Below are 14605 nucleotides of genomic sequence, written 5' to 3' on the forward strand. Positions count from 1 at the left end.
GACTGAGACGGCAGCATTGTAATGTAGGGGGCCCTGGGCATGGAATTAATGGATTGAGGCAGGGTTGGTGATAATCTGGTGGTCGAATTAGTGAAATAGCAGGAATGAGACGGGAGCTGTGTAAACTGGCCAGCCTTGGGAATGAAAATTCTGCACTGAGGCGGGATCAGTCTAAGCTAGGCTGTCCTGGGAAATACATTCATCGTCTGTGGTGGGAACAAAGCAATAGAGAATGCACTTGGAATGACATGACTGGATTGAGACTGGAGCTATGTAAACATGACAGAGCTTGGAAAGGAATTCCTGGAATCAGGCGGTATTATTGGAATCTGGATAACATTCCGGCTTAGGCTGATAAGTGGAAAGTTACATTTGCGCCACACAAGTGGCCAGGCAATGGATCCACCAACAATAGAGAATCTAACCACCACCCTTTGCCAGAAACCGCATTACCATCACCGAAACCCCCAGCATCAACATCCTGGAGGTCATCATTGACCAGAAACACAACTAGACAAGCCACATAAATACTGTTGCTGCAAGAGCAGGTCAGTGGCTGGGTATTTTGCTGCGAGTGATGCACCTCTTGACTCCAGAGAGCCTTTCACCATCGACAAGGCACAAGTAAGGAGTGTGATGGAATACTTCCACATGCCTGGATGAGTGCAGCGCCAACAACACTCAAGAAGCACAACACCATCCAGGAAAAAGCAGCCCACTTCATTGGTACCCCATCCACCACTATAAATATTCACTCGCTCCACTGCCAGCGTACAGCTGGTGCAGTGTGTAGAATCTAAAAGATGCACTGCAACAAATCGCCAAGGGTTTTTCGACAGCACCGCCATAACACACGACCTCTACCACCTGGAAGGACTAGGGTAGCAGCCACATGGTAACACCATCACCCCCAACTTCCCCTCAACACCATCCTGAATTGGAAATATATTGCAGTTCCTTCATTGTCGATGGGTCAAAATCCTGGTTCTCTCTCCCTAACAGCACTGTGGGAGTACTTTCAAGGCACTGACTAGCGGTTCAATAAGGCAGCTCACTACCACGTTCTCAAGGACAATTACATATGGGCAATAAATGCTGGCCTTTCCAGTGACGCCCACATCCCAGTAACCAATAAAGTAAATCTTGGTGAACCTGGCATTGAAATGCTATGTTTGAGGCGGGAGCTGGCAAATCTACGCTGTCCAGTGAATGAAATTTCTGGATTGAGGCAGGAGGAGTGTAATATAGTCAGCCCTATGGTTGAAATACTGTAGTGTATGTACCTTTACGAGAGAACTACTTTTACAGCTCCTGTATACTGTAGTACTGGCTGTGACCACACTTGTTAATAAGACTTGAGCATGCCTCTGTAACCCCAGTCTTGAGACTAACCTACTTCAGTAAGCACCTGTTGATTGTTAAGTTACAGCATCCGTGTAGTTATTTGAAAACACCATGCTCTCAGAATCACAGACCTAACAGTGGCGACGAGTGTCGATTCGAATCTACCTGCAACTCTGCATTTCCCTTCAAGGATTCGCTCCGGGAGGGCGGTGGAAGAAAGTCGAGGCCGGAAGCACGGGCGTCGACCACGAGCAACCGCCCAGTCATCCGGCAGAGAGTGAACATCGCAAGGGAGGCTGTTGAGAGCCGGGCTTTTTTCCCCAGCCACGACGATCCAGCAACAGACTGACAACAGGACAGCGGCGGCTGGATCCAACCGACGGCAGAGAAAAAGCCGAGCAGCGTCAACGGGGTAAGAGAGACGGTGAAGCACACAGGGCGCAGCCGGGGGTTGAAAACCGAGCGGCGTCGAGGAAAAACGAAATGGAGATAAAGAGGGTAAAGCAGCAGCCGGGTTCAGGACCGAGCGGTGGAAACGGGAAAGGCGCACAAAAAAAAAAAAAAACGCGCAGAGCACAGCCAGGTCTCAAGGGCTAAACAGTGTCTGCGGGGAGAAGAAGGAAGAGCGCGGGAGACGGCATTTTTAGAAGCCGCAGTGGAGAAGAAGGGCGAGCGCGGGAAAAAAGGAAAGCATGGGAGACGCCATTTTATGCCAGCGGAGAGGAAGGGGGAGCGGGGGAGACGCCATTTTTGACAGTTAAATCACACACAGGGATGCCGAAGAGTGGCAGTATCTCTATGTTCGACAATGAAGTCGAAGATTGGGCGACATATGTGGAACACATTGAGGTGTACTGCAGGGCGAATGAAGTGCCAGATGCGAGGAAAGCACCGGTTTTGTTAAATTCCATGGGTGCAAAAACTAATGGCTTCCTGCAAAACCTAATAACCACAGAGGAGCCTGTGGATAAGAATTTCGGAAGCATAGTAGAAATCCTACAGAACCACTTAAACCCCACACCGCTGCTGATAGCAGAAAGATTTAAGTTCCACAAAAGGAACCAGCATAAAGACGAAAGTAATGCTGAGTACTTAACGGAATGGTGCAAGCTATCGAAACACTGCCAGTTTGGAGTGGGACTAGCAGATACGTTAAGGGATAAGTTTGTGTGTGGGCTTCAAAGTGAAGGAACCCAGAAACGGATTCTGTCAGAAAAGGATCTTACGCTGGACAAGGCTTTCAGCATGGCAGTATCACATGAAGCAGCCGCAAGGGGCGCTGCAGAGATACCATGGAGACCACAAGAATATGGCACCAATGAAATGTCATATGGAACAGGGAAGTGCTATAGCTGTGGCAGAACAACACATGACCAGATGGATTGTTGGTTCAAGGACCAAGTGTGCAGACAGTGTGGAAAAGCAGGACAAATAGCAAGAGTCTGCAGGTCAGGGAAGAAAACCAACAGCAAGAAATCTCCACAGGAGAAGTACAAAAAGGTACATAAGGTGATGGACAGTAGTTCAGATGAACAGAAAAGTGATACAGACTCCGGAAGCAAGGAGCTAGCTTGTCTGAAACTACATAAGGTAACCAAAACGGAGGATCACCAGACTATCTGGGTCGCACTCAAGATAGACGGAGTCCAAGTGAAAATGGAATTGGACACAGGATCAGCCCTAACAGTCATAAACCAAAGGGACTACAAGCGGCTATTTTCACACATACCCTTGAAAGCTACAGAGATTGTCTTGAAGATGGACACGGGGCAAAAAGTCTACCCCAAAGTAAAAATAAGGGTGAAAGTGATATACAAAGGCTAGGAAATACCTAAAATGGACCTATATGTATTGCCAGATGGAGGACCACCACTACTAGGACGTGAATGGATCCGGAAGATACAATTATATTGGCATTCCATACAGGCACTGAAGGTTGAGGCCAAAAAGGATGATGACGTCACACCTGGACGACTGTCAAAAATGCTAACTGATGCAAAAGAAGTGTTCCAGGAGGGACTCGGAACACTAAAAGGCATAACATCAACGATTAAAATAGCGTAAAATGCAAGCCCAAAGTTTCTTAAGGCCAGACCAGTGCCTTATGCGATCAGACCAGACGTCGAAGCAGAGCTGGAAGGGTTGGAACGTTCAGGAGTACTGTCCAAAGTAGACTGGAGCGAGTGGTTCCTGTAGTGAAGAGGTCGGTGAGTAATACGCCTGGGGAACCAAAGAAGGTCCGCATCAGTGGGGAATTTAAGGTGACAGTGAACTCAGTCCTTCGCACGGCACAATATCCACTTCCACGAATTGAGGATATTTTCGCCTCACTATCTGGAGGTATATACTTCACCAAAATTGAACTAGCCCAGGCGTACTTGCAAATGGAGGTAGAAGAAGCCTCGAAACAATACCTCACGATCAACACTCATAAAGGTCTCTACTAATACCACCGGCTGGTGTTCGGGGTAACATCGGCTCCGGCTATTTGGCAAAGGTCGATGGATCAAGTCCTGCAAGGGATTCCAGGGACCCAGTGTTATTTGGACGACATGCTGGTCACGGGTAAAAATGACAGTGATCACCTCGCCAACCTGGAGAAGGTGCTCACTAGATTAAAGGAATATGGGCTACGAGCTAATCGCCACAAGTGCGAGTTTTTCCAGAAGCAGATCTCGTATTGTGGCCACGTTATCGATGAAGAGGGGTTACATATGTCCCCTGAAAAGGTTGAGGCAGTAGTCAAGGCTCCAGCACTGGACAATGTGTCACAACTGAGGTCGTTCCTCAGGCTGGTAATCTACTACCATAAGTTCTTACCAAATTTGTCTACGGTATTACACCCACTGAACACCCTACTGCAAACAGGGGTACAATGGAAGTGGAATGACGAACGTAAACGAGCTTTCCAGAAGTGCAAAGAATTGATCACATCAAAAGAGGTGTTGGCATGTGATGCATCGCCCTATGGTATTGGAGCGGTGCTGTCGCACAAATTCCCAGACGGGTTGGAGAGGCCAGTAGCCTTTGCGTCTCGGTCACTAACGTCAGCTGAGCGTAACTGTGCCCAGATTTACAGGGAGGCCCTCAGCCTCGTATGGGGAGTAAATAAATTCAACCACTATCTGCATGGGCAGAAGTTCACCTTGATGACTGATCACCAACCACTTGTCTCCATCTTTAATCCAAAGAAGTGCGTTCCGGTGATGACTGCACAACGGTTACAAAGATGATCCCTTTTTCTAGGGGCGAACCAATATGAAATATAATATAAAGGCACGAAACAGCTTTGAAACGCTGATGGGCTATCACGCCTGCCACTGCCTACTGTGGAGGAAGCACCAGCAGTGGAACCTATCGAGATATTTTATTCGTCAATAATTGAATGATTGCCAGTAACTAATGTGGATATAGAGAAGGAGACCCGCAATGATCCGACACTGTCTCGGGTATATGATTTGACAGTGAGGAATGGCCAACACATGGTGACTCACTGTTGTCAGCATTCTCATCCAGAAGAGAACAGCTGTCAGTATGCCAGGGGACAGTGATGTGTGGATCCCGAGTGGTGATTCCACCCAAGTTAAGGGAGAGAGTGCTAAATGAGCTTCATGAAGGTCATCTGTGAGGGGTGAAAATGAAAAGCCTTGCTAGGGCTTATGTGTGGTGGCTGGGGATCGATCACAAATCGAGGACCTAACCAAGAGCTGCTCAGGATGCCAGAAGGTCCAAAATGCACCACCACATGCCCCTCTACACCCATGGGAGTGGCCCTCCTCTCCATGGCAACGGGTGCATATTGATTTTGCTGGTCCATTCATGGAATCAATGTTCCTAATAGCAGTGGATGCTCACTCGAAATGGCCTGAGGTGATACAAATGTCCTCAACCACTACAGAGAAAACGATTGCAGTCCTACGGACCATATTTGCCAGGAACGGCTTGCCAGAGCAGATTTGCTCTGATAATGGACCACAGTTTGTGTCCGCAGAGCTTCGGAAATTTATGAGAAGGAATGGGGTAAGGCATTACACATCCGCCCCGTATCATCCAGCCACAAATGGATTGGCTGAGAGGTTCGTACAAATGTTTAAAAAGGCGATAAAGGCCATGTGCGATGACGAAATTCCACTACAGCATAAGGTGGACAATTTCCTATTAGCCTACAGAAATGCGACACATGCAGTTACCAACCAGACCCCGGCCATGATGTTCTTTAACCGAAGGTTGAGATCTCGTCTGGATTTGCTCAGACCCAATGTGTGAAGAAATGTTAAGGATAAACAATTCCAGCACATCAATGAAAAGCCGACAAGGAGCTTCAATGTAGGACAACCACTCTTGGCCCGTGACTACCGAAGAGAGAAATGGCAACCCGGAATGATATGCAGAAGGCAGGGGCCATTAATGTACACAGTGGATGTCGGGGAGAACATTGTGAGATGCCACGTCGATCAGATATTAGCGTCACAGGAATGAGTCAACCCCATGTCTCGAGTACCTGCGGATGAACCTGACATACTGGTAGCATCTACCTCAGAACCAGTAGCAGTGTAAACTGATGAACTAACCGACGAAAAGGGGCCAGAATGGCCTCTGCACCAAGAACAAGAACCTCAGGGAAGGCGCGATCCAGAAAGGATCAGGAAGCCACCCCAAAGACTGAATCTATAAATGGACTATTTTTGTTTAATGTGCATGTTAAAGTGTTAATTGTTATTTGAATATTATGGGTACTGCTAATCAAAAAGGGGAGGAATTGTAGTGTATGTACCTTTAAGAGAGAACTACTTTTACAGCTCCTGTATACTGTAGTACCGGCTTTGACCACACTTGTATATAAGCCTTGAGCATGCCTCTGTACCCCCATTCTTGAGACTACCCTACTCCCGTAAACACCTGTTGATTGTTAAGTTACAGCATTCGTGTAGTTATTTGAAAACATCATACTCTCAGAATCACGGAGCTAACAAATACCTTGACTGAGGTGGGAGCAGGGAAATCTAGGCGGTCCATGGAATTACATTTCTTGATTCAGATGGGAACAGTTTAATCTGGGCGGCTGTGAAAATGAAATAACTGGACTGAGGAGGGAACAGTGTAATGTAGGTACCTTGGGAATTGAATTCCGTGATTGAGGAGGTATCTGTGTAATCTAGGCGGCCCAGAGAAATAAACTCCTGGCTTGAGTTGGGAGCAGTGCAATCTACCTGTTACAGGGAATAAAATTCCTGAACTCAGATTGGAGCAGTGTAATGAAGGCCTCCCTGGCAATGATTTTCCCGGAATTAGGTGGGTCAGTGTAACCTAGGCGGTGCAGGGATTTAAAACCCTAGTCTGAAGCGGGAGCATTGTATCTAGGTGGTCCGGGGAATAACATTCTTGTACTGAGGTGGGAGCAAGGTATTTGAGCTGGAACTAGGAATGCAATTCCTGGATTGAGGAAGGAGCAATGCAATCCAGCCGGTCCTAGGATTGAAATTACTGAACTGAGGTGGGAGCAGTGTAATCTAGCAAGCCTGGGAATGATATTCCTGGACTAAGCCATCAACAGTTTAATCCCGGCAGTCCGGGGAATAGATACAAAGTAATCTAGTTAGCCCAGGGAATGTAATTCCTGGGTTGAAGCCGGTACAGTGTCATGTGTCATTACAATCTTTCCATCACTGAGTTCATCGCTAAGATCCTGCCGTTTAGGAACGTTTATTGATGGTGAATATCTTTAACCTGATGGTCTGGGTTTGAATAAATCAGATAACAAGTTTGGGGCAATCCTGCCTTCTTCCTTCTTTTATTCAACCAGTTTTCTGTAACTTGCTCGTCAATTGTTCTCGGGTTTTGTTCAAAACAGAAAGAGAAACTCCATTCTCTTTGTTCTATCTGTAATTTATGGGGGGCTGAAATATTCCGCATTCGCTCACTTTTAACATGAAACTGTGTACAATATCGTTAGATAGATTGTGTTGCAGTAAAGTGTTGTTGTAACAAGAATCAATTAATCTGTTTGTTCAATGACTGTAATTAATGCCAGTTACAGTGGGACCTAATGATGTCACTGGGGGATTTTGCTCTGCTATAAATAAGGAGCTCCCTTCATTGTGTCACCTCACACAGTCAGCACGCTGCCTCCAGCACAAAGACCACCAGCAACTCACAGAATGGAAGACATGGCTGTGCCACCTCCCCCGCCACCGCCCCTTCCAGATAATTGGCTTGAAAATATGCAGACATTAAAACTATGTTATGAAATACGAAAGATTTACTATCCCCTCCTCGCTGTTGTTGGTGTTCCGAGTAAGTATCAATGCCCAGTTATAAATTGCATAATAGTAAGAATTTATATTACAGTGTAATATGATTTTTTTTATTAATGATATTCTGTGTTTCAATTTTTTGAATCATCTAAGTCGTATGAATGCAAGTCTTTCTTTCTTTATGTCGTTGTTAATGCATGGGTTGTTGTACAAAAGTGCTCGAACAGCCTCACTACAGTTGGTGCTCCAGTTAAGACTTAATTCTGTAAATTATGTATAACAGAATTACTAATCTTGTAATTTTCTCCACAACCCCGGCAGCCCTCGCTGCTGTTGGTGTCCCTAGTACGTCTCTGTACCCAGCTTTTAATTCTGTAAATAATGCTGAACTGTATTTCTTTCCTTCTTCCCATATTCCTTGTCATTCCCCATGCTTTCGGCGCCGCTGTACGCTACTAATTCTGAACGTGATATGGTGTTACCTAAATTGCAATAGTCTATGTTCATTTCAAGCAAAAATATCGGACCCGGACTCATTATTTAACGAATTTACTTCTGTTATCCACACTGAACTTTTCTATCAGATCAGAAGAATGTTTGCTTGGTTTAGGAGACTTAGCACCTAATGGCAAAGGTCATCGACCTGAAACAGTAACTCTGTGTCTCTCTCTCCACAGGTGCTGCCTCACCTGCTGAGTATTTACATCATTTTTTTGCTTTCATTTCAGATTTCCAGTATCAGCAGTATTTTGCTTTTGTTTTCGTCTGATGCTCGGTATGGTTATTTAAACAGTGTCATAGGAAGAAAATCCTGGCAGGCCATATACATGTCTTTAAATGTGTGAAATATCAGCTAATCATTCAGTTCCAGTTACTGACTCCTTTTCCACCAACTCCAGTTCTGCATTAATGGCACTGCTTCTATAGGTTGGAATGAGATTACAAGTATAATTTATATTCTCATAAAATGTTCATTTAGCCAGATTTCAATAGTTGATTGCAATTTTGATTTGATTTTACAATTGAGTCAAATACCCATCTGTCACATTTCAGTGGATCTCTGAGACCCAGAGTGGTTCTCTATTGCCTCCTGCTGTACTTCAGGATAAACAATCGCAGCTGAGGTAAAGATAATCCTTTGATATTTTCTCTTCTAATATTTTCTGCACATAGTTGGAAACCAACGTGTGAAATATAAGGATAATAACTATCTCCGTTTGTGTTCAGATACTTAACAAAACCGTTCGGCAGCACATTGCCTGTTGGATAATTCAGCTGAATTCGATGTTGATAAACACATTTACTGAGGCATGCACTGTCAAATATAACTATTTATTATAATTTAGATTATTTGAAAATATTCCTTTCAATGAGCTACAATTTGTATGTTTCAAAAAAATGCGATAATCCCAATCTTCAAAGCACCTCTACAGCCTTTTTGTCTTCATAATGGCAATTCACTTGTATTTATCTTAACATTATCGTATTACATTCGTACATTTTAAATACAGTTGCCTGTAATTATTGCACGCCATCTTTGCAGTTTCTGTATGTTGCTATTGAAGTCATTTACTGTTCTATATATAAAGGATGGTCAAACCAAGATCAGCAATCCAAGCGGGAATTCAACATACCTTACACAGGGCATTGAAGCTAACTGCACCTCTGAAAATGCTGACTGATCCTGGGACACGAAGTCTTGTAAGAAAATAGGAACATAGGAATTGGAGTAACCCATTTATCCCCTCAAGCCTGTTTCGCCATTTAATGAGATAATGGCTGATCTGCGACTTAACTCCATATACCCGACATTGCCCCATATCCCCTAATAAATCTGGTTAATAAAATCTATCAATCTCAGATTGAAAGTTAACAATTGATCTAGCATCAATTTCGGTTTGCGGAAGTGAGTTTCAAACTTCTACCACCCTTTGTGCTTAGAAGTGTTCCTGATTTCACTCCTGAAAGGTCTGGCTCTAATTTTTAGATGCTGCTCCTTAGTCCTAGAATCCCCAACCAGGGAAAATAGTCTCTGCCTATCTACCACTCTGTCCGTCTTAATATCTTGAAAACTTCGATCAGATCACCCATTTACCGTCTAAATTCTAAAGAATTCATTCCTAATTCGTGTAATTTCTCCCCATAACATAACCCTTGGAGTCCGGGTGTCATTCTGGTATACATACGCTGCACTTCCTCCAAGCCCAATATATCCTCCCTAAGCTGTGGTGCCCAGAAATGCTCACACTACTCCAGATGTTGTCTAACCAGGTCTTTGTGTAACAGCAGCAAAACCTCTACCGCTTGTATGCTCGTGCTTTAGGTACAACATCCAGCATTCCATTAGTGTTTCTGATTATTTTCTCTACCTGTCGATGATATTTTAATGATCTTTATAGATGCTCCCCCGCTCTTTGGACGGCCACTCTTTTTAGCTTTTCACCATTTAGAAAGTACACTGTTCTATTCTTTTTATGTACTAATTGGAAAACATCACATTTGACAACGTTAAAATCCATTTGCTACAGTTTTGCCCATTCATTTAACCTATCGATATTCCTACGTAATTTCTTGCTTTCATCTACACTGCCTACATTGCTGCCTAACTTTGTGTCATCCGCAAAATTTGGCGATATGATGTTCTATGCCATCATCTACGTCGTTAATAAACATTATGAATATTTGAGGCCCTATCTGGTGGTTGGAATGTGTCACACTTTAGAGTCATTACTTTATTTGTTACTCTCATTTTATTGACGTTAACGTTATTGAATAACTGTCTCTGATTCAATATTAGTTTCCTTGGGATTTGCAGCATGCTATGCTCTTCATCTACTGTAAATACTGACACAAAGTCTTTTTTCAACTAGTCGGCCATTTCCATATTATCATTAACAATATCACCGCTTTCAGATTTTATGGGTTTAGCATTGCTCCTGACTACCTTATTTTCCTAATATAATTGTAAAAATTATTTGTGTTGATTTTGATATACCTTGCAAGTTTATTTTCATAATACCCGTTGTAGCTATTTTTATCTGTTGTGTTACACTTTGCTGTTCTTTGTATCTTTCCCATTCGCCACCATCTGTGCTACTTTTTGCATTTTTATAGGCCAAAGGCCTAGAAATTCACTGGCCTTAGCGCCGCTTTTGAGGCGCTAGAGGGCCTAGCGCCGAAGTTATGGCCAGTTTAGAAATTGACAGGGGCCCTAAATCGGCGTTAGGCCGGTAGCGCTGCGCCGGCACCGATGACGTCATCGGTGTGCGCAGCATCCCGGTTGCCATGGTAACCCGCCCGAACTCGGAAATTGAGTTGCGGCCGCCTCGCCCGTGGCAGCCGCAAGCAACGTTCTGGCAGAGGTGCCTTACAGAACTTTGCGCCGGCGCATTAAAGGCCCCGTGGCGGCCGGCCGCTTTCCCGCCGGCCGCCTGGCCGCAGCTCCCTCCCTGGACTTCCCCCCCCCCGGAACAGAAGCAAGCCCGGCACTTGTCCGAGGTGCCGGGCTCATTTTTAAAAAGATTATCGCGGGCCGCGGCCGGGTGCAGGCAGCTCCTCCTTAAGGGAAGGAGGAGGCCTGCACTTCCCGAACATGCCGCACCGCAGCGGGCGCCACAGCGCCGGAATAGCGCCGAAATTCAGCGCATAGCGCCAGTTTTCAGGCGCTAACAGCTTTCAGCAGCGCCGGCAGCCGTTTGGGTGCGGAAGTCGTGAATTTTTGGCCCGCCCAGCGCGACTTAGCTCCGGCACTAACTTCCGGCGCTAAAGCCGTCGCTGCACCAAAGCCCAATTTCTAGGCCTTTGTCTTTTATTTCCATGCTGTCCCTTACGTCTTTAGTCGTCCAGGGCTGTTTTTGACAAATAGAACCCGTGCCCCTCAGGGGTATAAACTGGTTCTGTATCGGATTCATTATTTTTGAACATTCCCACTGATTGTCTGTTGTTTTGCCCATTAACAGCTTTGCCCAGTTGACTGTGGACAGTCTCTGCCTCATCCCGTTGAAGTCGGCCTTACTGAAACCTACAAACTTAGTCATGGTTTTGCGTTTCTCTTCATTGAACTCGATCATGTTATGATCACTATTAGAAAAAGTTTTCCACACCGTTAGGATTTTAAGTAAATCTGGCTCACTAGTAGATTACAAATCTAACATGCCAAGCCGCTTGTTGGTTAGAGAACCTATTGTTAGTGAACACTATCCCTGACAAACTCAATAAATTCACTACCTATCTGAAATTTGCTAATCTGCTTTTCCCAATCTATTCCTGAGATGCTCTAGTCCTTTGCATCCCTGCTACCTCAGCTGTTGCTTATTTTATGCTGGGCTAAAGGTAGATCTATCATTTCATCTCTCATTGAACAAACATCTGTTACTTTCATGTATTTATTCTCATTTCATTTATTGATTCATTATTCTGACAAAAACGACTCAGAGCTTCAAAGGTAATAGAATTAGATTATATCAATGAATGTCGGTAATTAATTGCACATTTCACACCGAATTGCATGAAACTGCTCTTTTTGCTGTCAGCCTAATATAAAACTTCCCCGTGTATTTCCCTTCCACACAGTTAACTTAATAACCATTGTGATCCTGTCTCGGGGAAAGTGCGGTCTCTCCACATGTGTCACTCACTACCTGGTGGCCATGGCAGCATCGGATCTACTGGTCGTTATCATCGATCTGATATTGAGGCAGATTCCGATGTCTTATAAGAAACCGTTTGCACCTGTCTATTCTATCCCCGTGTGCAATATCCATGCCGCCCTGCTTTATGCAGTCACAGACTGTTCTGTCTGGTTCACTGTCACCTTCACCTTTGATCGTTTTGTGGCAATTTGTTGCCAGAAGCTGAAAAGAAAATATTGCACCAAGAAAACGGCAGCTGTGGTTCTAGGAACAGTGACTGTGCTGAGCTGTTTAAAGAACGTTTTCTGGTATTTTATGTTGTCACATGAATATGGGCTAGCGAACACCCCCTGGTTTTGTGATGTAACATTCGATGTTCAGTTTTCACCGATCTGGGTAGCAATCGAGCTCCTTCATCATATTCTCACCCCGGGTGTCCCATTTGTCGTGATCCTGCTGCTCAATGCTGTCACCATCAGACACATTTTAGTGTCCAGCAGAGCCCGCAGGAGACTCCGGTGTCCCAGCAGTGGGGAGAGTCCCAGAGACCCAGAGATGGAGAGCCGAAAGAAATCCATCATTTTACTGTTTGCTATTTCGTGCAATTTCATCCTGTTATGGTCACTGCTTATGGTGTATTCTATATATAACCGGGTGTGGCGATTGGTTGATTATGTTGTATCTCTACCTATATATTTTCCAGATTTGGGACAAATGCTCCAGCTCCTGAGTTGCTGCACAAACACTTGCATTTATGCCGTGACACAGACTAGGTTTAGACAGGAGTTGAAAAATGTGGTGAACTATCCCTTTACTTTAATTGTAAAACTCATTAAAGGATGAGAATAACTGAAGAAGTTCCTGCATCAGAACTGAATCCCGCCTCATATTCTGTTCGACCCTATCTCACCCGCGGGGCCAGTGATATATGTTAGTACTAGCGGGGGTGGCCCAGCATTGCCAGGGCAGTTTAGAGGGCCACGCGGTTGACGGCCGTCCGCTGCCGCTCCCCCGCTCTGTGTCTCAGGCCGAGCGGTTGTGAGGCCCGGCACGAGTGACCCCAACTCAACTCCCGCTCTGGTGGGCCGACGCAGCTGCCCTGCTCGCTGCTGAGGAAAAGCAGGGGAAAAAAAGGCGGCTATGTTTGGGGAGGCTGCAGGATTATGTCCCGCCCGTGACGCACCGATTGGTCAACCATCAGGTCACTGAACGGTAGGATTGGTCAACAATTACGTCACTCAACGCTAATGAGTGGTAGGATTGGTCAACCGCTAATGAGCGCATTTTTGAACTTTTTTTGTATACTGTCCGAACTCTTTTGGCTGACCAAAAAGTAGTTATACCTATGACACTCCCCTGATCATCAGCTTTCTTTTGATATAACATATGTGTAGGTACGCTCTATAACCTTTGAGTGTATAGCGGACAGACAGACAGACAGACAAACCAACCACTTTATTATTTTAGAAAAAGATACTGACCTGGATTACCAAAGTTTTTAGCTGCCCTGGCTGCTGTATAATGGCTGACAGATCCCTGAGCTGAGAACGGTTAGTCCCGCCCACACACACACCGATTAGTCAACCATCAGGTGACTGAACTGTAGGATTGGTCAATCATCACGACACAGGATTGGTCGACCTTGACGTCACTCAATGCTAATGAGTGGATAATGAGTGGAATTTTGAAGGTTTTTTGTATAATGTGCAAACAATTTTTGTGCGACGAAAAAGCAAATACGCTTATGGCCGTTCCAGAATCGTAAGCTTTCTTTCAACGTTCTATAACTTTCAATTGTATAGCCCGACAGACAGACAGATGTACCGCTTTTACATATAGACTAGCTGGGGGGAGCCCGGCTTTGCCAGGGCTGTTTTGGGCTGGGCAGTTTAAATCGAGTGCCAGGCTTTGGGCCCTGTCTGTGTCCCTCTGTGAATCTGCTGGCGGGCAACATTTCTACCTTTTAATACCTTGAAAGATGAAAGTGAAAGTACTTATAAAACGTTTTTGGTAAATCTTATGTTATTTTTAAAAGAAAAACTAACTTTTTCAAAGCTGGATAAGGAGAGTAGTTTGAGCTGCAAGCAGTGAAACAATGGCTGGCAGATCCCTGAGATGAAACGATTAGTCCCGCCCACACACACACTTAATACCTTGAAAGATGAAAGTGAAAGTACTTATAAAACGTTTTTGGTAAATCTTATGTTATTTTTAAAAGAGATACTTACTTTCAAAATAGTTTGAGCTGGAAGCTGAAGTCATGGCACTGAAACAATGGCTGCCAGATCCCCGAGATGAAAATGATTAGTCCCGCCCACACACACACACACCGATTGGCCAACCATCAGGGGACCGTACTGTAGGATTGGTCATTCG

At 44.9% G+C, this 14605-nt stretch overlaps 1 protein-coding gene across 1 annotated transcript; it reads left to right on the forward strand.

The window, feature by feature from the left end:
* Window positions 1-7510: 7510 nt before the first annotated feature.
* Window positions 7511-13072, forward strand: LOC147091182 (putative G protein-coupled receptor 139). The gene is made up of 2 exons (XM_085976470.1): window positions 7511-7638; window positions 12171-13072. The coding sequence occupies exons 1-2, from the start codon at window positions 7512-7514 to the stop codon at window positions 13070-13072; spliced, it is 1029 nt and encodes a 342-aa protein (XP_085832596.1). The 5' UTR covers window position 7511.
* Window positions 13073-14605: the final 1533 nt, after the last annotated feature.

The sequence above is a fragment of the Somniosus microcephalus genome, unplaced genomic scaffold (assembly GCF_052327205.1).
Source record: "Somniosus microcephalus isolate GS21.2 unplaced genomic scaffold, FLI_Smic_1.0 unresolved_chr3, whole genome shotgun sequence".
Taxonomy (NCBI): Eukaryota; Metazoa; Chordata; class Chondrichthyes; order Squaliformes; family Somniosidae; genus Somniosus; species Somniosus microcephalus.

Coding starts and splice junctions, on each gene's coding strand:
- LOC147091182 (XM_085976470.1), top strand. CDS start 7,512: ATGGCTGTGCCACCTCCCCCGCCACCGCCCCTTCCAGATAATTGGCTT. Junction 7,639..12,170: donor CGCTGTTGTTGGTGTTCCGA/GTAAGTATCAAT, acceptor CCTTCCACACAG/TTAACTTAATAACCATTGTG.